At 42.6% G+C, this 22137-nt stretch overlaps 1 protein-coding gene across 7 annotated transcripts in view; it reads right to left on the bottom strand.

Annotated features, from left to right (window-relative positions):
- Window positions 1-3789: 3789 nt before the first annotated feature.
- PMEPA1 (prostate transmembrane protein, androgen induced 1) overlaps window positions 3790-22137 on the bottom strand; it is a 102598-nt gene continuing 84250 nt past the window's right edge. For 6 of the 7 annotated variants that reach the window (XM_061631178.1, XM_061631179.1, XM_061631181.1 and 3 more), the window contains exons 3-4: window positions 12785-12838; window positions 3790-12691 (exon numbers count right to left, since the gene is read on the bottom strand). In XM_061631178.1, the coding sequence (XP_061487162.1) occupies window positions 12143-12691; window positions 12785-12838 (603 nt within the window). In that variant the 3' untranslated portion in view covers window positions 3790-12142. The remainder of the gene's footprint in view (window positions 12692-12784; window positions 12839-22137) is intronic. The other variant, XM_061631177.1, reaches the window with a different exon arrangement.

Here is a 22137-nt window from a genome sequence, read left to right as displayed (position 1 = left end):
AGGTGTGGCTTAAGATAAAGAATCTGCAGGACAGAGAGCAGGAAGAGTCTTGAAGTTGCCCATGGGCTGGAGAACGAGCAGAGACAAAAGTCACAGTCTTATCCACTGTGGTAAGATCTATCATATTTCTATTTCAAATATAGTACTGTGTTTCTAAATTTGCATCTATGCATATAGATTAGCATAGGCAAATATTATGCACCTCTGAGCAATAATCGTGATAGTAATAACAAGCATTTTCTTTTTTTGGCAATGTACACGCAGCCACCCCAAGTGCACGGCCTGCCCTCTCACACAGTGAACAGTTTAAAAGATATTATTGTAGGATAGTTATGTTCCCACCATCCCTATTATCATAGGAACATTCTCTTCCAGTACAGCACAGTGTGTCAGTGCAAGATTGGGCTATTGCAGAAAAACTGAACACAGCAGGCAGAGAGTGTGCAAGTTTGTGTGCACACAGTGATTTGGGGTGTTAAAAATAGGGGTGAATTAAGTGGGGCCCTCTTTTCATTTGTGAAATATTGGGGGGGATGTTTTACTCATCTGACCATGAAACCATATTGCATTGGAGGCAATACTGAGGTCTGAGAAACACTAAAGATTGTGTGGGAAGGACTGACCCAGACCCCACCAGGCTGCAGCTACTGTCCATGTTTAACAGGGTGATATGCACCTTCCATGTTCAGTTTGTAAGGAGGACCAGCAAGAAAGGTCTACTGCGCTCATGCCCTGCTTGTAGGCCTGGAGGAATCTGCTTGGCCACTATGGGAAACAGGATTCTGTACTAAATGGGCCTTTGGTCGGCTGCTGCACAGCTCTTCTTATGTCACCCTCCCCACCCGCCTGACAGCCTTGTGATTCCAGACTCTCCCCCTAATCCTCTAGGTTGGGTTCTGGCTCTACCCTTGTTCCCATCATTCATCTGGTCATGATTTTTAATCAAAAGTTGGCAACCTAATTGGGGTGGCCATGTGTCCTACAGAGGACAGTCCTCTATTTGAAGTTGCCCTCTATTTGAGGGCTGTCCTGTCCAAGTCTGGTTATACTGTAATCAAGTCAACACACTGACCAGGCATAGAAGGCACCTGGTGTCTTCTTCCCTGTGGAGGGACGGATTGCATTTCTATTCAAATTATAGCAATTCTTTCTACGTGTGCATGTATACATATGAATTGCCACATGAAAATTTAATGCAAATTAGTATTTATTTATTAATTTATGGTGTGCAGATCCTCTTTTTTGGCAATGTATAACTGGCCACCCGAATCTTAAAATCACCCTTCCCCAGTCTGGTGCCTTCCAGGCATTTTGGACCTGCTGGCTGGGGCTGGTGGGACTTGTAGTCCATAATATCTGGAGTGCACCAGGTTAGGGAAGGCTGCCTTACATTCAAGCCAAGGTAGAAGGATGGATCTGAGGCCTAGGCCATGGCTGAATGCAGCCTAAGTTTGGAGGAAGCGTTGCCCTTTGAATTAAGATAGCAGAGAGTATAGGGAGCTAGGTGCTCAAACAGAGGAGCTTTAGGAATCTGTCCCTCTTTAGGAACCCACTGTGCTCTGCTTAATTTATTTGTAAGAGTTTTACAAGAGATACCATGGACTGGATCCACATTTAGTCATACTTAGAGGAAACCTACTTAAATCAATTGACATAGTGTTCTTGGGCTTTCAAAAAACTTTTGACAAGGTACCTCACCAAAGACTTCTGAGTAAGCTTAGCAGTCTTGGAAGCAGTCCTCTTGCATATCAGGAAGTGGCTAAGAAACAGAAAGAAGAGAGTAGGAATCAATGGACAGTTCTCCTGATGGAGGGATTCAGGAAGTGGGGTCCCTCAAGGTTCAGTATTGGGACTTGTGCTTTTTAACTTGTTCATAAATTATGTTAGGGGTGAGCAGTGAGGTGGCCAGGTTTGCAGATGATAGTAAATTGTTCAGGGTCATCAAAACAAAACAGAAATTGTGAAGAGCTCCAAAAGGATCTTTCCAAACTGAGTGAATGAGCAGTAAAGTGGCAAATGCAATTCTGTGTAAAGAAATGAAAAGTGGTGCATATAAAATGACCAAAAAAATCATAATTTTATATATAGACTCATGGGTTCTAAACTGGTGGTGACTAAACAACACCAAGACCTTGGGGATGTTGACCCAGTGTGCTATAGTTGTGAAAAAGGCAAACTCCATGCTAGGGATAATTAGAAAAGGAATTAAAAATAAAACTGCTAATTTCATAACGCTATTATACAAATCTATGGTATGACCACTTTTGGAATACTGTGAACAGTTCTGGTCGCCTCGCCTCAAAAAAGATATTGTAGAGTTGGAATAGGTTCAGAAAAGGGCAAGCTTTTTTTTTTTTTTTAAGTAATTTTCATGCTGCTTCTCAGTTATTTTCGAAGTTGTATCCAGTGTTAGTTCTACTCAGAGACCCACTGAAATTAATAAACCCAAGCTAGTCATGCCTCTTAATTTCAGAAGGTTTACTCTGAGTAGAACTGACACTGGATACAATTATGTGGGTCAAAATAAAAACAACAACATAATAACATTGCAACCCAATCATTAAAGCCACATGCAAATTATAAATATTTAAAAGCTGAAAGCTAACAGAGCGGTATGAAAACAAAAATTGCCTATATCATAATTGCAGTCAAGCCTGCATCTTCAGCTACCACCACACCAACAATAAAAGCAAGTTTAAAACCATACCAACCATCTACCAAAGACTGAAAAAGAAACTTGAAAGAAAATAGAGATGGGACCAAAAGTATCTTCTGAGGTAGTGGTTGGGGGCACCACTGAAAAGGGCCTTGTCTCATGTTCTCACCAGGCCAATCAAACCCACTTGTGGATGTGAAAGGCAGGCCTCTATGCCTGATGGTAGGCCTTTCAGCGCTATCCCTGGAACTACTCACTGGATGGGGAAGTGGGGAAAATGTGACAAATAATATGGTCTCATCTGCACTGTACATTTAAAGCAGTGCCATACCACTTTAAACAGCCATGGCTTCCCCCAAAGAATCCTGGGAATTGTAGTGTGTTAAGTAGGTGAGAGCTGTTAGGAGACCCCTATTCCCCTCACAGAGGTACAGTTCCCAGACTTCCCCAGGAATTGATTGTTAAACTACTCTCAGCACCCTTAACTATAGTTCACAGGATTCTTTGGGGGGAAGACATGACTGTTTAAGGAGACATGATACTGTTTTAAATGTACAGTGCACATGGGACATATGAATGTAAAGTGGAAGGCATGTTGCATAGCTAAGGTGCTCTTGGAAAATCCAAAAGGACATTCAAGAAAACCCTACAGCAGCTGAGTTTTTCAGTCATAATGTTCATGTGATTGATCACTGCAATTCGACCACAGCTTCAGAGAAGAAAAGAGAGAGTTTCAAGTGATCTGTGCTTAGGACTTCAATCAATCAGAAACAGTTCACCTCTCAAGAGTTATTCAAAGCAGGATTGCAAAATGTTGCATATATTGGTGCAATAATACAAATCAGGAATGCTTATTTTCTTCAAAGCAATACTTCATTTTATGCGTGCACATGCGCATGCACACACAAAGATATTCCAGAAACGGGACTACAGGTTTCAAGAAGAATAAGAAGCAGTTCACATCACAAATGATTGGTTTTTGTCCCACTGAGATAGGACTAATCGCTACTATTTTTAAAACCAATGGAAACACCAAAAACAGAGGGTTTTCTTTTTCCTCTTTCATTTGGGTGTTGCATTCCAAAGCCATGATTCATTTGTGTTAAACAAAGCAAAAAGGGGAAAGCAAGCAATCCAAAGTATTTAAAAATTTATTGTTTTAAGTATTGCAGCCTTTAAAGAATAGAATGACATATCATTGCCACCATCGGTTACTGTTACACAAGAAGCGTTTTACAACAGAGTTGTGGAAATTGGCATCAGAGTACATATTCATACTAAAACAGCAAAATATAGATAAGTACTGCATTGCATGTGCTGTCTATAGTTTACATAAGTTTTTTTTAATTTGAAAAAAAAAATCAGGATACAGGACTGCCTATAACAAACTCCAAAGCCAAAAGCAATGCAACTGGAAATTGAAGGAAATATTAAAATACAATGAAATGTGACTATAAGGCAGGCAAATTAGGACTTTTAATGTAGTCCTTCATGAGCTTCTATATTACAGCAAAAAAATTCAAAGCGGTTTATGGAAAACCTTTATTTTGTTTATTCCTCCCCAACCCCTTTTGCTTTATGTAGTACATGGGGGAACTATATATCTGAGTGCCACTCAGATCATAGAAGAGAAAACAAATTAATTCTGTTCTTGACTAGAATGTTTATGCTACACATCTGGCTTCTTTTATTCAACTCTTGGAGAGAGAGAGAAATTGTGGGCTTTTTCTTTCCATTAAGTATAGCATTTAGTGCAATTTTTAAGAGAGATTCAGATGTACTAAAAAGAAAACAATATTCTCAGAATGATATTTTTATTCTTACCCCCCCCACACACACTTATGGCCATCCTAGTTTAGACTAAAACCCAGAGTGGATCCCATTGCCCCATGTCATGGACCCAACAGCTGCAAACGTTCTTACGTGAATTGTGGATCAGATTTCTAAACCCAGTGCTTGCAGTTGTTGAAAGCAAGAATCATGAAAAAGAATCTTAATTAATTAGAAGAGCCAGTTCAAACATGCCAATTTTTCAAATACACATTCAGACTCTAGTACATAATGTTTGGGTGGAACTGGTGTTAAGAATTCTCTTTGCTGTACTGTAAGATACAATGCAAAGAACCTCCAAAACGACTGACTTTGAAACTTGTAACATATAAGTGGATGGACGCAGGAGCTTGCTAACTACAAGCTTTGCCTTTTCTCCTTAAAATTTTCTTTTTAAGTTGTTCTTCCTTCAGGGCTCATTTCTTCTCTGACTGAGTCACGTGCAAAATATTTCCATTGGCTTTTATCAATGAAGGCCTGCCATTCCATTTGCTTTTATCAGCAAAGGCTCAATGGTCCCATGGTCTCCCATTAAGGTATAGGGAACATAATGGAATTATGACTACTATAATGATTGCATGCAACCCACTATGCACAAGTGTACAAATGTGTGCATCTATGTCATCAATGTAAGCGAGATCTCTTGCACAGTTTCTGGCAAACTGGCAAACAGCACAGCCAGTTTTGTAAGGATAGGAAAGGTCAACACTGCCATTCAGAAACCACCTAAGAACAGGCATGCTTAGCCTCTTTGAGGCTTGGCTAGTTTAAACAGCCAGCATGCCAGCTTACATATGTTGATCTGATTGCAAAATTATTTGTGGTGGGAAATGATAAAAAAAACATTATTTCTTACCACAAACACTTGAGCAAGTGTGAAAAAGCTAACCTGAGAAACCCCAAGAGCAGAATAACTACTTAGCAGGTTAGTGTCTGATGGGCACGATTCACTGAAGGTTGCCACTTTTTTCTCCTGGCAGAGTTCCTGGCCCTGCAACAACTTCATGTCTGGCAAAAGCTCAAGTATGTCTCTTCCTGGGAGGGAGGTGCTATGATGGGAAAAGGTTTGCCTGTTGAATTTCTGCCTTCCACACAGGCTCAAAGGCACAGGAACCCTGCTAGATAAAAGGTAACATTAGATCCAACATGATTAGTTGTCAACACCATTGTTGTCCTGTGTGTATGTTTGAATGTCTGGAAGCTTTGGGCCTTGGAATAAGCACGCATCTGTCAGCTTTTTAATGACAATGAAGGGCAAATTTTAATTTGATTGATTTATTGATTTGTATCCCGCCCTTCCTCCCAGCAGGAGCCCAGGGCAGCAAATGAGGCAACATACCCTTTGCCGGCGCTAAGTGGTTTGAATTGGATCCAATCTCCGTCAAAACCAGGTGTGAGAAACCTCTGGTCCTCTAGATGCTGTTGAACTACAACTCCCATTGTCCCTGGCCATTGGCCATGCTTGCTGGGGTTGATGGGAGTTGTAGTTCAGCTTGATCTGGAGGGCCAAAGGTTCCTCACACCTGATCAAAACCATTGTGTTTAAGAAAGTTCTCAGTGTGGTCATATAGTGACTCCTGCTTAAACCAATACTGTCCTTGATAACCAGAACTGGTCATTCAATAAATTGATCAACAAAGTTTGGAGGGTTGAATGGTACAAAAATAAAAGACTGAGGGTCAGGTAGACACTCTCACAGGAATGAGGGGTGGGAAGAGGGAAGATAGCTAACAATTTGGGGAGGGGGATTACAAAGGTGATGTTTTTGCATTGTCTTACATAATAAACCTTAAAAAATCATACTAATTTTCCCTTGCCAGTAGGGATGCTTTTTTCTAGCTCTACTAGTGCCCAGTAAATAGAAGCCAAGACAGAGAATGGGGAAAAGGTGAAGCATTTCCCATAATTTCCACCCCCATGCCAGGAAAAGCCTCTTCCTTTACTGCTGCATGTCAGCCTTTTGTTAAAAGTAGAGGAGCAAGGCCAGGGACAATGTTGGAAGCAGAGTGCCAGCTCTAGGGTTTGTTGTGGGGGGTTGCTTTGGGCAAGATGTTTTCCAGGGGGTCCTCCTAGCGGAGGCTGATGGCCACAATGGCAGGGGTGTGTGAATCAGCACCTTGGACAGCTCCTTGAAAGTTTGGACTAAACCCCAGAGCGGATTCGCTCCACACTGACACTGGAGCCACCAGTCTCCACTGGGTCTTCCCTAGTGGAGATTCTCCACCTCACCACTGTCACTGCTGCTCCACATTCACTTGCTTTCTCCCTTTGGGACCAATCCACACAACCACTCTGAGTGCAAGGCTAGTGGAGAAATTCAGCACCATCTCACAACTCTTGTCCCTGTATTGGGGTGTGTGTGTCAGATGTACCACAGTGACAGCAAAGAAGAGGAGCAGCAGGGCCAAGAGGCTCAGGGTGGTGGTCAGCAGCAGGTCTCCTGCAAGGGGTGTGGGCCTGGCAATGCTGACTCTGGATGCCGGCCCTGTGGCAATCCAAGCAGGCTCCGCCCATTTCGTACAAGGCACTCCAGTGACGTTTAACTACCGCCAGTCCTGGTGACGATTCTGTAACAATGGCAGAGTTTCTAGATATGTGATGGACATTCCACCCAAAACCTATTGAGGTAAGCATTTTTTTTGTAGCAAACACACTAGGAAGACCACAGAACAGAGAAGAAAAACAACTACAAACAATAAAAACACAAACATTACTATTCACTCATTTTGGCTCAAGAGGGCAGCAGATATATTTCAGTTTTGTCTTTTGGTTGGTATTCTCGATTACAATATCCACCACAGTTTTAATACCTACTGGAGTAGGACATGTGCATAAAATGTATTCAAGTTACCTTACAAACAGTCCCAAGAAAACAGATGGCAGAAGACAGGAGGGAGCACCTTACGCAGCTAGGCACATCAAACTGGGGCTAAAGGGGGCTAATGGTACAATTTAAAGAAGTGGTACCCTCTAAAAAAAGTAACTGGGGAAAGTGGAACCCCAGGGATCTAAAAGGGAAAGTGACCACACCCTGGAAGTTCCTATCTTTAGCAATGATTGGATTCCCCCCACACACACCTTTTTTAATTTATTTCTTAAGGAAGGGAGGGTTACTGTTTCTTGTAATAAGGCACTAAATAGACATGTTACATAAAGGAAAGATACTTAAAAAAAAACCTCCTATAAATTCATTGACTTTGTACCTTTCATACCAAGCAAGATTAATTCCTTTTAGGTTTTTGTTTTCTTGAAAAAATCTGCAAATTGTAGGTGTTGTAAAGCTATCATCAAGGAGCTATGGGGTGGGGGAAAGGCAGGTTGCAAGGCTGTAAAAAAAGGGTCAGGAACCTATCACTAGGCAAAAAAAGCGCAACATTTTCTTTAAAAAATGGTGAAAAAACTTCAAGTTCATCTCTTTGTTACTATCATCTTCGTTAAAATATATATAAATAGCGTTGCAAATGGTCAGAACTTTAAAACAGTTCTCAGATTGGTTTCAGGATTGTTGTGTTTTCCTTTTCTTTTTTTCTTCTTCAAGTAATAGAAAAGTCACATAAAAACAAGTTATTGCCTTTATATCTTTCATTTATGTTACCTTACTAGTTAGCATCCGACAGAAAGCAAAATTACACCTCCTTGTAAAAATGGTCACTTGGTACGGTTCCCTCTATTAACCATTCCCTACTCCAACATGGATGGAGCTCTTGCATTCCCCATCCAGAGGAACTGTGTAGGCATGAAGGTTGCCAACTTTTCAGCTAGCCATTGTAGCTGTACCTTTATCAGCAGCTAGGAAGGTAAGACCACAAGCAGAGCTCTGGTCCATCTAGTCCATCTCCGCTTCCCAAAGTGACCAATCAGATGCCTCCAGGAAGCCCACCAGTAGGGCATGAAGGCAATTGTCCCCTCCTTTCCATCAATTGATATTCAGTGGCATACTACCTCCTAACATAGTGGTACCATTTAGCCATCATGCCTACTGGCCACTGACAAACTTATCCTCCATGGTCTGTGCAGACATGATATGCACACATCAATAGGTGATCATGTTTATATCTCCATAATGTGAAAAGTGTGACTTGCTAATTTCTCACCATCGTGCTACTGTTAAAGATGGAAGAGCAGGCCAGGCTGGCTTGTTTATGGAGAGTTGGCAACCTTTGAAGCAGCAGATTAAAACCTATGCACAAGATAGAAAGGGGGTTTCATTCCCTTATATGCATCTATTTCTATCTCTTTCTCTCCATTATTTATGTCTCTCACTCTCTCGCACACAATCACGTACAAATTAACCATTGAGGATTAAAGCAACCGATCAAAACTTTACACAATATAAAAATGTAAACAATAGCATTGTAAGACAAAATGCTTTATGAAATAAGAGAAAGAGACAACACTTTAAAAAGATGGACATGAGCTGATTTGTTTGAAGGAGAATTAGAGAGCAGAACCTTGACACAGAAGGATGCTGCAATGGTAATGTTTGTGAGCAAAGTCCAACTTTCAGAAGAGGTAAAGGTTTTGCTTCTCAAACATTAAGCACAACTCTTTAGCCTTTAATACATAACAGGAGTTGACATGTTTCCATCTATGCCTACCTCCTTCCACCCCAATAGTGCCTCTTTAGCTAGAATAAAACACAATTAACAACCAGAGGCAGTTGAGAAAGCTCTGCCACGCTGGATGTCCTCTGTGTACTTCAGTGTGCCAGTGGGGCACAAGGATGCATTGGATCCCAAGACTGTCAACACTGGTGCAACAGAACTTCATATGCTTTCTTCCCACAATTCATAGGCTCGAACAGGCTGGTTAGGTCTGCACATTGCACAACTTGTGACCCACCAAGAGGAACAGAGTATGCTCAATTTCACCGGGAGCTTGATAAATCCTGGTGGGTTTTTGTACACTTGGCTGGCCACATTATATACCTGGTGGTCTGAATTTGGCTTGGGGGGGGAAGGGTAATTCTGCATGCCCAGAATAGCAGATGTAAAAGGAAGAAAAGGCTCTTCCAATTTTAATAGCTGTGTAAATAGGAGGGATGTCAGAAGAGCACATCTCCATGTCCCTGCAGAGCAAACTGCATCTGCTAACTCCCCCACCCCTTTTACACAAGTATTAGGGGCATGGGGACCTTGCCCTTCTCCATCTGCTCAGCTGTCTTTTAAGAAGTTGAAATTCAAAACTGTATGGAAAATGGAGTTGCTCCAAGACAGGTTTTCAGAGCATTAGAAACAACAACTTATCTATCAGGCAGTTGTGGGATCTTGAAACTCCACCTCCCCTTTTTTTATTGCCCGAATTGACGAAGAGAGCCAAATTAGCTTGATTTTTTTTAAAAAAACAACAACAATCAGAAGTCATCACCTGGTCATTAAAAAGAAGGCATTTTAATGACTACTTATGCTTTTATAGCCCTCCTGAAATTAGTGAGGGAACAGCAGTGGAAGGGGCCATTTTAATTGCTTTCTCTCAAGGCCTTGGTTTTACAAAGCTCTGTCAAAAGAACACACCACCTGTGCTCTTTAGAGGCTCTGGAGCACATAAAAATTTGCTCAGGCAGCAGTTCCCCATCCATTTCACTTTGAGCATAGTTCTGCATTTGCTAGTAGGGTCTATACAATGCACAGCGCTGTATCTGACACTGAAGTGAATGGGGAATACTTTGCTTAGGCCTAGCTCTGTATTCCTGAGATAGCTAGACAGACCTTCAACTGGGGTGGGGTGGGGCAACTGTGAAAGCATATAGTGCTGCTGTTTGTTGAATCAAGCTCCACACTTTTTTTTTTTTAAAAACCCTTTTGTCATACTTCCAATAACCATAACTAGTAAAACAAATGCAGGCAACATTTTCATTTTTCTTTCTTTTTAAAAAACCTTACTTTCAAAGGGAATGTACAAGAGTGGGTTCTTGTGCTGCCTTATGTCCCTGGGAACAGACACTCAAATGCAAAAAAAAAAAAAGTACATGAGCACTGTGTCCAGTTGGGAAGGATGTAAAATAATACCTCAGTTAAGGAATCCTCCAGAAACTAAGCTCTTTTTAAGGAAGGCTTTTCTAAAGATGAAACTGACAAGATTTGCTTTGCTATGTATAAACTTTCAAGCCTGTGCCTTTGTTTTAAGCTGAAACTGACCAGCCTGTGCCTTTGCTGATACGCCTGTACCTTTGTTTTAATAGGGTGAAAGGGACAAGCCTGTGTGTTTGTTTTGCATTAAAGAGATCTCTTGCTTTCTCCCAGGGCTGTGGAGGGAAGGATCCAATACAATTCAGAGGACGAGAAGGGAGGGACTGGCAGTGGGCTTTAAAGCCCATGCTGAAGCTGCCCCCACCATCTTTGAGTGAGTGTAGGAACATATCCCTATTCTTTCCATGTTATTCCTACCTCTGGTACCAAAGTTTCTGTTAAAGTAATGTCTAGGAACGCATCTACTTTGTTAACTGAGGTATTACTGTATATACTTATGCATAAATGGTCTCTTTCCCCCTTAAAACAGACACAGAAATGACGATCTGACACTATAGCATTTTTTAAAAAAAAAAGAAAAAGAAAGGGGGTAATGTATACACACACGCATGATACACCTTTCAGAATTGATACAGTTCATGTACATTCTGTAATCAGATATTTATATAGGTATCTGACTGCACTTGTAGTCAGGTGTCATAGACATGATGATCAGATTTGAGACATGATTGATTGACTCTGAGTTAAAAAAAAAAAGATGCATCAGATGCAGTTCTTACATGACGTTCCTTACTGGTCTGTGACTTTAGTTTTGCAGGCAATCCCTCCCCCATGACTCTTCTTTAGTCCTCACTTCGGCTGCAATCCTATATACATTTACCTGGGAGTAAGTCCCATTCAACTCAATAAGGCTTACCTCTGAGTAGACACATATAAGATTGCACTTTTAGACATATTTCCCTTAACAGTTTTGTGGTAGACATGATAGAGGCTTTTGACCAACACAAGCACTGACACATTTATATTAAAAAATAGTGCAAAATTTCAACATTTATATAAATAACTCTAAACCCCTGCTTTTGTTTTTTTATGTTTTTGTTTCTCTTTTTTTTACAATGTAATACATGCTTTTTTGAGTTGCTTCTCAAAAATTGCCATTTTTAAAATTCTTGTTCAGAAAAAAAAACACAACAAAAACTTTCTTCTTCTTCTTCTCAATAGGCCTCTTCTAATATAAAAATACCTGCTTCCCCAACACACATACAGTTTCTCTTATTTTTAATATATATTTATATTTTTATATATATATATTGCAGTTCTTTAAACGTTTTTGTGCAAATATTTTTGTCTTTAAAGTTAAGTGAATTAAACAACAACAACAAAAATATTGTAGCATTGACACACGCAGCTCAACTAGAAACAAAACCAGGGGGAAGGGGGGGGAGAGAAAAAGGACCGCTGTAGATTTCTTTAAAAACAACCCCCCCCCAACCCTTCTAGACAGAACTCAACAAAGAAATATTTTTGCAAGCTTCATTGGCTTGTGCATTCAGACCAAACATAACATGTAAATATTTATATAGAGAAGGGTGTTTCGTTTCATACACGGCTTCCCCGTCTCTCAATATCTCTTCCCCCCCCGCCCCGGTTAACAAGTGCAGAGTGTTTTATATCATTTTTTTCTTTTTTAAAAGGGGTGCCCTTTTTGCTTCTCTTTCTCTTTGTTCCACACCGTTGTGCTCTCAAGGCTACTGAACTGCGACGAAGGGTGGAGCCTGCCCCCCTCGAGTATAGAGGGCATCCCACTGTTCTGTTGGTGCTGATAAAACGTCGAGCCTGGGAAATGACCTATAACCTCACTGTACGTGGGAGGGGGCCCTTCCATCCTGCCGCTGCTCCCATAGCAGGTTGCACTGATGCCCGAGTTGCTGCTTGGAGGGCAGGGGCCTCCGTATACTGAGCTGTCTATCAGGTCACTGTCGAAGATGGTTCTGTTGGGAGGTGCTCGGACTGACTCCCTGTTGAGTTCCATTTGCTGCTCTGGATCGCGAAGCTGCAGCGTGCAGGGCCCCTGGTAAGGAGGGGGCTCTTCTCCATCTGACAGAGAGATGGTGGGCGGCAGGTCGATTTCATGCTGCATGTAAGGATACGTCGGCTGGAATCTGTTAAAACGGTCCCTCTGCAAGAAGGATGGAACAGCTAGTCGGTCTGTAGGTCTCGGGGTGTAGACTTGCTGCTGGAGACAAGAGAGAAGAAAAACATGACCATCATGCCTCACATGCAATTCAACAAGGTGGGCACCGGCCTCTATTTTGACTCTGCTCCTTACCTCCGTTACGCCATTTCCTGACACTGTGCTTTCCGAAGGCCACAAACTTCCTTCCTAAAATGGGAAAGAATGGGAAAAGGTTTGAGAATTCCTACTGGGCAATGCTATTTCCACCTCTTCAGCTTATGAATGACTGTTTTATGATGATGATGATGATGATGATGATGGTGAATAATCATTTACAAAGTGCCTAACATTTTCCAAGTGTTGTGCACAATTAACAATCCCTGCCTGCAGGCACACAATCTAATCAGCATGATAAAAAAGAAAAAAGAATGGGGAGGGAAGAGGAAAGCAGTGAAGCCGCTGCTCCTTCACTGGTCAATGGACAGGGCCAGGTTGGTCTCCTCTCTGCCACAGTGTTCTGCTTGAGAAACAAGAGGTACAGCCTCTCCGTGGCAGATGGCAAAGGCCAGTGTGTCCATTTCAAAGTGTTTAAAATGCTTCTCGTACATTATCTCAGTAATCCTTACAACAGAGCAGTATGATAATCTCATATTCAATATGACTGTCCTCCATATTGGGTAAAGTGCATAGCGCAGTGGCAGAGCACATATTTTGCATGCCAAAAGGTACCGGGTTCCATCCTTAGCATCTCCAGATAGGAGTGGGAAGGCTCCTGATGGAAACCTGGAAATCTGCTGCAAGTCGTTACTATAGACATCACTGAACTACATGAGCCAGCAGAAGGTAGCTTCTTAAGTACTGGGAGCAGGGTGGTGGTGGTGGCAGCCAAGAGAACAGTGGCTTGCCTGGGGGCATCTCACAAGTTTTCAGCCAAGGCAAGGTTTGAATGGAAACTTCCAGATCCACAACCTATATTCTCAGCCACTTCATTATACTATCTTGCCCGATTATACGACAAGCTGCATCTTTTGCGTACTTCGGACACACATGCCCAGCACTGCCTGTTGTGATCTGTACTATATTTTGGCCATTTGTAACACTTGTCAGCATTGCATCATTGTGATTATAGTGTTATGCTTTATTGTTTTTGGTATCTGAAGGGTATTTTACTGTCTTTTGGGATTTGTACAGTATTTTGGCTATTTGTAACACTTGTTTGCATTGCAACATTGTGATTGGATCTTGACCAGGCTCACAGACAGCAAAGTCCTTTGGAGTAATTTTTATTTTTGCTCCATCTCTCTCTTGCCTTGTCTCCTCAGAGTGAAATTTCTCTCTATCAAATTTTAACTTTTCTACTTGTAATTCAGCATCCAATGCTCGTTGCTTCTCCCTCTCCTCAAACCCCAATCTCATTCTCTCAATTTCCAACTCCCTCTGTTTTTCCTTCTCTGCACCTTCCATCCTCAATCTCTCAGCTTCCAACTCCCGCTGTTTATCTTTTTCCTCAGCCTCCATCCTCAATCTCTCAGCTTCCAACTCTCTCTGCTTGTCTTTTTCCTCAGCCTCCATCCTCAATCTCTCAGCTTCCAACTCTCTCTGTTTTTCCTTCTCTGCACCTTCCATCCTCAACTTCTCTCTCAAGTACTCTATATAAGCGGGATTGCTTAAATATCCTTCTGGGGTCTCTTCTCTGACAGGTTGTTTTTGCTGGGCAGTAGCAAATCCTATAAGTGCTACCCTCAATTCATCTACCCCTTTACCCTCATGAGGTAAATTGAATGTTATGCACTTCTCCACCAGCTCCTCTCTTTTCATTTTTATGTATTCAGCCATGGTGTTTGAGTTCACTCACTCTTTGCCACACACTCTTTGCCAGTCACTCTCACAAGAAATCTTGTTTTGTTATTTCTGTTTGCCACACAACTATTAGGGATTGTCTAGTATTCGTATCTCACTGCTACAGCCAACACCTGTGACGTAGTCTCCTTTGTCACCACGTGTCTTTGGGACTCTCTTTGGTTCGTATCTGGATTCTCTGTTGTTCGTATCCCACCGCTACTGACACCACATGTGATGCCCCCACCCTCTGGAATTCCCTTCCTTTTGACATTCGACATGCCCCCTCCCTGATGGGCTTCCGCTGGGCCTTGAAGACCTGGCTATTTAGGCAGGCCTACAAGATTTCTGGGGTGGATTAGTTTTTATGATGTTATTAATTGGAAAATTGGTTTTAGATTAATTATTGATTATTGTTTTGATCTATATATTGTATTCTATTTTGTCACTGTACGTCGCCTAGAGTGGCCGTTAATTCGGCCAGATAGGCAACTCACAAATAAAATTTTATTATTATTATTATTATTGTTATTATTATTATTATTATAGTGTTATGCTTTATTGTTTTTGGTATCTGAAGGGTATTTTACTGTCTTTTGGTATTTGTACAGTATTTTGGCCAGAGCTTGGAAAAGTTACTTTTTTGAACTACAACTCCCATCAGCCCCAGCCAGCATGGCCACTGAATGGGGTGATGGGGGCTGTAGTTCAAAAAAGTAACTTTTCCAAGCTCTGATTTTGGCCATTTGTAACACTTGTTTGCATTGCAGTATAATGATATGCCTTATTGCCTGTTGTCTTCCAATTTTTGCATTCCATTATACTGGCTAGTGACTCCCTTTTTTGTGGCTGTTTTGTGAAACGCTCTCCTTTTTGGCAGTTTATTATGGTTGGGCAAATGCCAGGTCCATGAGGGCTGACATTATCACCTTTCTTTCATTCATTCTTTTGGGCCTGGCAAGCAGCAAAAAAAAAATATAAACAAATACCCAGTGAATCGGATGCAACATTCATTACTACTGCCATTAACTCAGAAAGCCTCTGGGCCCCACTGGCATTCTGGAGTGATGAAGATGGTTTTGGAAGCTGCAGTGGTGGTGGCTTCGCCTGGTGCTTTGATTCTAAGCATAAGACTGAGGACTACCAATGTCTTGGCCTGGTAAACTTACGGAGGGAGAAGGGGACAGCGCCAGCACTCAGCTTAGCACTAAGAAGAGAAATGCCTGGTGAAGTGGCTGAAATTGCCACCACCTTTATTTCCCAGAGGGCTCAGCAGGGTGATGCTGGGGACCCCAGAGAGGACCTTGCCCAGCTCACCCCCCCCACAACCATGTGCCAGCCCTGTAATAGCAGATTTGGCATAGCAACATGCAATATGAGTGCGGCTGATCCTATGTAATTGGCCCCATTTATATAGTGGCATTAATTACATGCAAGGTCTTCCCATGTGGGATGCACCACTTGAAGAAGGTTCCATCTGCTGGGTGTGTGTGTGTGTGTGAAAGGTGCCTCCCACTGATGTATTTCAACCCTTTCCCTACACTGTTTTGAAATTAACCAAGGATTGTATATTAACTATTCTAGTAGATTACAAGAAATTGACTTTAGTGCCAAATATTGCCAACTGATATGGAAAGAATTCCTACCACAGAGGAATTGTACAATTCTTGGTTTAGGCTATTTTTAAAAAACTGCTCCCAAGTCAAAGAGAAGTCTGCAATATTCTTAGCAAATATTTAAGGAGTTAATCCAGACTTGGTTTGCCTCATTCAATGATTGTCTCCATCCATCTCAATTTTGCCTTGTTTCAGCCTAATGGAAGGCCAACAACCATAAAGCCAGTTTTGTGAGGGATGCCTCGGAGCTGGTTCAAGATGTAACTGCTTGGAAGCAGTGGTCACAACACAATACTATCAAATGCAATTTAAACGTGATGAGGAAGTGGCCCAGAAAGTCCAATGCAATTTAATTTCACAAGGAAACTTTTTTTTGAAAATGAAAGGATTAGTTAAATGGAAGCTGGGAAGTCCAGCAATGAGGCACAGGAACCTTGGCTTTAAAACAAATATTAGTTACTTTCCGGGAGAGTAGCTGTTTATAGACCTATCAGCCACAACAGTTAAACACAGAGGTGGGGAACCCGAGGCCCACAGGCCAAATGCAACCCTCCAGGCTTCTCTATCTGGCCTTTGGGTCTGTTCCTAGGCCACGCCCTCTCTCCAGGCCTCACAGGCTGTGCTTTGCATCCTTCTCAAGTGCTTTTGTCTGGTGAAATCTGTCCTTCAACTATGGTCGTGCCTATGACTTGCCTGGACGGCGAGGCATGTGTGCATAAAAACCTTTGGCTTTAGCATGACTGGAATGTAGCCTACTACAGTCACATCCACTGCGCTGCACACTTTTACTTCTGGCTCAACCCACTTCTGGCACGTAGCCCCCAGCAGGTTACCCCCAAGGGAATGGTGCCCTTACGTTGAAAAGGGCTCCCCACCCCGGATCTAATAAATCCATTCTATTCGGTTTTTGTGGGTTTTTTTAAGATCCTGTCTCTGCACACAAACCTCAACACAGTGCTGCTACCAGGAGAGGAGCAAAGAAGTGATTTATATGGAAATGAGATACTCCAGATGTTTCTCCCTTCTGTTTTATAGCAAATCTTGGCTCAAAAATGTTATGCATAAGATACAGGGCTATTTTGCAGTGAACAATAATGGATCGCCAATGTTGGTTTCATATGGCATATTAATTGAGTTGCAACATTTGAGTGATATAACTTATACAACATTCATATTTCAGGACGGTGTTGTATGTAGCTAGGGAATTGCTTAGTAATTCACAGTGTCCCTGGCTCTTACCATCTACTTTTAAGTCAGAACACACAAAAAACAAAAAAAATGAGAGGCACGCACATAAATGCATCTCCAGATGGTAGAAACAGAGATAAAATCAAAAGGATACTGTTAAATTTTCAAGGAATAGTTATCCTGCGGTGAGCTCTCTCTGTTTCCCCAGGTGAAGTGACAGGTTCATTTCAAGAACAAGCAACCATGGCAGAATTACCAAAACTTAAAAAACCCCAAAACCTTGTGGTGAGGTTTCCCTGTTAAAAAACAATGGTGCAAAATTATCTCTACCTAGATTGCAACTCTTCTTGACAGGGACATATTAATATTTTTCATTCATAAAAAAAAAGCTTTAGAAAGGTGTTCAAACCACTTCACATGCATCATATCCGTAACACTTGCTACAATCCTCAAAGATAGGGTAGTACTGTTATCTCCACAGTGAGTTCCATGGCACAGACACGAGTTGAACTGGGGACTTCCTGGTCCATCCCTTGATACCTTAAGGTTGCAAGTCTATTGTACCCTTACTTGAGAGTAAGCCCCTCTGAAGTCAATGGGGCTTGCTGTTATGTAATTAGCCACTGATAGCCACACTTCAGAAACCTTCCCTAGAACTGTTAGGGCAAAGATGTGGAACCTATGGCCCTCCAGATGTTGCTGGATGACAGCTCCCATCATCCAGTAGCAATAGGCGGGCCAGTGCAGGTGGGGCTGCATTGCTCACCTGACTTCCCAACACTGTAAGGCTACCAAGAGGGGGAGGGGCAAGGCAGTGGGGAGCTTGGTGCGGGCGCAGCGACATAAGTGGCAGATGGGCTCTGCTATTGCCATCATCCCTGACCATTGGCCATGCCATCTGATAGGTGTTGGAGGCCAACAACATCTGGAGAACCGCAGGTTCCTCACCCATGTTAGGGGCTGGTAATTGTGGTTTTGATGGTTGCATCTTTTATATAACCAGCTGGTATAGCACAGTGGGGAGGAGAGCCTGGCTGGGAGTCCACAGCCTGTGAGTTCGACTCCCCGCTCATGTCTCCTGGATGTCAAGGGCCAGCTAAAGATCACCCCCACAGTGAGTGGCTCAGGGGTTACGTGCCCTCCTACCTGTGCAGCCGTGGGCAAGCTGCATAGTCCCAAGGAGCCCAGTTGCCCCCCCAGCTGGCAGTTGCGGACAAGGAGGCCCTAGCCAGCTGGGGAGGACTAGCCTCAGAAGGAGGCAATGGTAAACCCCCTTTGAATACCGCTTACCATGAAAGCCCTATTCATAGGGTCGCCATAAGTTGGGATTGACTTGAAGGCAGCCCATTTCCATTTTTTCATCTTTTATATGCTTAACTTTCAGCCTGTCCTGAGAAGTACCTGCAAGCCCTGTGCTTGGGTTTTGCCAGCCTTCAACAGTGCTGGCAGCTGGCCCTGAATGGCAACACCCAAGCTACATACACTGTAAGCTGGAGGATAAGAGGAACATAGGAATCAGACCATTGGTCCATCTAGCTCAGCATTGTCTACACTGACTGGCAGCAGAGGCTCTCCAGGGGTCCAGGCAGGGGACACTCCCAGCCCTACCTGAAAATGCTAGGGATTGAACTTGGGAGCTTCTGCACCTAAGGCGGATGCTCTGCCACTGAGCTACACTCCTTCCCCTGTTGCTCAGAAGGGGGCAAGAAAGAGCTGCAAACAGACCCTTAGAGCAACAGTCTTCAGTCTTTTCAAACAGAGCACCCACTTTTCACCCACATGTGTAGGTGGGGGAGCCCACTCCTTATTTTTTTTCTTTTTACCATATAGTTGTATGATGGTTATGCTGCTGTGATGACCCACCTTAGGCCAGCCTATAACTGAATAGTAGATCCCAACCGACCTGTTGAAGACAAATGCCACAGAGCAGCATCCATGTGCCAGGCGCAAGGGTGATATGGCACATATGGGATTCAACTTGGCTGGCTTTGAGGTCTGCTTGATAACAGTTTACAACACTGGGCAGAGGAGCGAGTCACTGTGAGACATACAAATGCTTATTTTTCATCTTCCCATTGGGCATATTTACTAAGCTGGTGAGTGTATCATCACCTTATGCTCACTGGTTTATATTTAATTTAGCAGTGGGCAATGTCATTGCATTATGCCATCTGCTGCTCCAACTCTTCAGGCTGATGTCAAGCTGAATACTCTAGTGTGGGGAATGAGATGGATGAAGGCAAGTTGCCCTGCAGCCAAAAAGCAGGTGCTTTGGAGCATCCCCTATCACTTTTAAGATAATCTGATGTCTCCACTGCATATAACAAGCCTGCTTTATTTTTCTTCTGGATGGATAGATCCAAATTGAGATTTCCAAAGCCAGCCTTACAATTTTCACAGCTGAAAAAGCAAAAGGTCGAAACAACAACACGCACACTGCTCATTTATTAAATAAAAATTAGTCTCGTCAAATAAAATTACCCCCAGAAATTGAGATTGGGAGCAGAAAAATGTCCCTCTGGGATCTGCTACCCAAGCAACTGGTTGCCTTGTTCTATGGGAAGACTAGCCCTGGTTTATTTTAATTATTTAATAGTAACAATAAGCCATTCATTACTAACAATAAACTTATTAGGTGACCTTTCGATAGAAAAACAATACTTAGTGTTAAAAATAAACAGTCTTAAAAGTTAAAACCATAAGATATATTGTCTGTTGGTTCCATTCAGGCTGGCAACATGGATTAAAAGTGCCACTTTAAATGTGCAATCAAAGCCTGAAAATCAAAGCCATTAGCTATTAAGATTCTGTGGCCTCCCCTTCATCCCCACTGTCAACACAACGGAGTGATGAAGTTGTGGCCATACTAAACAGGAGGGGCTGCTAAGCTGCCTTCAGTGATCTTAGGATCCGCTCTGAAACGGGTACAAATTCTGCTTGTGCTGCTTTTTTCTTGCAAAGGTGTACACTTGTTGGATTTCTGCCTGTCCTGAGCAGGGACTAAAAAAGAAAAAGAAAAGCAATGCTGAGTGAACATGCTCTCCTGGGCACACAGGATTCTCATTGTCAAAGAAAAACAGTATAATCAATTCATAATTTGAACAATGTTCCCTAAATCCCTCCAAGGAGGATTCCTTCTTTGTCCTATCAGCCAGGGACAAACTATTCTGGGCAACGACATAATGACCTTAAATATTAGTCAATCCTGGAATATCACTGGCGTCAGACACTGTGTCTTGGAGAACCTAACATGGTGGATGACCCCTTGCCAGCCTCATGAAACCTCACGGTAGCTAACCTTACCCTATACCAAATACAATGTCCCAGGTAAACATATCTGGGGGGAGAAGGGAAGTGAATAGTGGTAGTGGCAGCAATAATTGGTGGCGCTGATGGTGTTGGTACCGTGACCCTTCTGGCCCCTGGACCCTCAGCAGGTGCCCGATCATGCCAGTCTCAAACACCAGTTCTGCATATTGTGTTCTAACAGGTGCTGCGTACTTCTGCAGCGTTATGGTGTGTATGCTTTATGTATGATGTGCATCTGTGTTAGAATTGCTTAATATGCTTTTTAATAACGTTTTTAACCCTTTTTTAACTTTTTTTTAAATGTTTTTAACGCTGTTTTGTTTTAATGTATTTTAAGATCTGTTTTTATGATGTCTTAAAGTGTTTTTAGCGCTTCGTTTGCTGCCCTGGGCTCCTGCCGGGAGGAAGGGCGGGATACAAATTAAATAACAAAATAAATAAATAAAACATAAGAGGAAGAAAATGAGCCACGTATATGTAGTCTGAGAGAGAGCTTGTCCAGTTGGATACATGAAGCTACCTTATGTAGAGAGCCAGGTCATTGGCTCATCAAGCCACTAGTACTGTCTACTCCCCCTGGCAATACAAAGATTCAGATGGGGTCTATTCAGCCATGCTGTATGAGATCCTTTTTAGGCGGAGATGTGAGGAATTGAACATGGGGCTTCCTACATGAATGTGCTCTGCCACTCCGCTACGCAGAGTGGTTATTTGCAGGCCAACTCAACTCATGCTGCCAGGGCATTCATGCCCCTGTTCTGGGGGAGTCCTGGTGTTATTGGCTGCAGGTCTTAGTTGCTGCCCTTCAGGGCCAGCCAAGATAGGCTGCTGCAAGACAAGATGGTCTCCCTGCCCCATGACACTTACCTGAATCAACCAAACTGGCAGATGAGGCAACAAGGCAGCATCCTTCACTGCACCTGAAGGCAGCAGGCTAACTTAGAGGACACAGGGCGGGCCACATAGCACACATGGCCTTGCCCTCCAGCTCCACTGCTCCCTGGCCCTTAGCATCTGTCCCTCGGCCTAATGGCGGGGCTGGCCCTGCTGCTTCCCTTAGGAGCTATGGTGCTCGCCTCCTAAGACAAACCATTGGAAGTACATCTGGATATTGCGCTCATTCTCTAGGCTACTTGTTAAACTTCCCACATCTGATTCTTCACACATTTGAAGAGAAAAGGATGAACAGATCCTTTGTAATACAGCAGGGGCAGCTAACCTTTGGACCTCTAGATCAGGGGTTCCCCACACTGTGATCTGTGGGCCACTGTGGTCCGTGAGCTGCATTCAGGTGGCCCATGGTGTGTCTGCATTCAATATTCATATTGACTGTTAATTGCATTTTCAGTGTTTCTTTTACTTCTTATATTGCATTTTGTTGCATTACAATTTGAATTCTGTATATTTCTAAATAAGTAAAAGAAGAAGTTTAAAAATACAGCATCAAGCACATTACAATTGCTATAAGAGGCAGAAAAATCATTAAGTGGTCTGCCAAGACCCTCAACAATTTCCAAGTGGGAAAAGAAGTTTTGAACCACTGCTCTAGATGAT

This window comes from Rhineura floridana, chromosome 6 (assembly GCF_030035675.1).
Source record: "Rhineura floridana isolate rRhiFlo1 chromosome 6, rRhiFlo1.hap2, whole genome shotgun sequence".
Classification (NCBI taxonomy): domain Eukaryota; kingdom Metazoa; phylum Chordata; class Lepidosauria; order Squamata; family Rhineuridae; genus Rhineura; species Rhineura floridana.
This window is presented reverse-complemented; position numbering and strand designations above follow the sequence as displayed.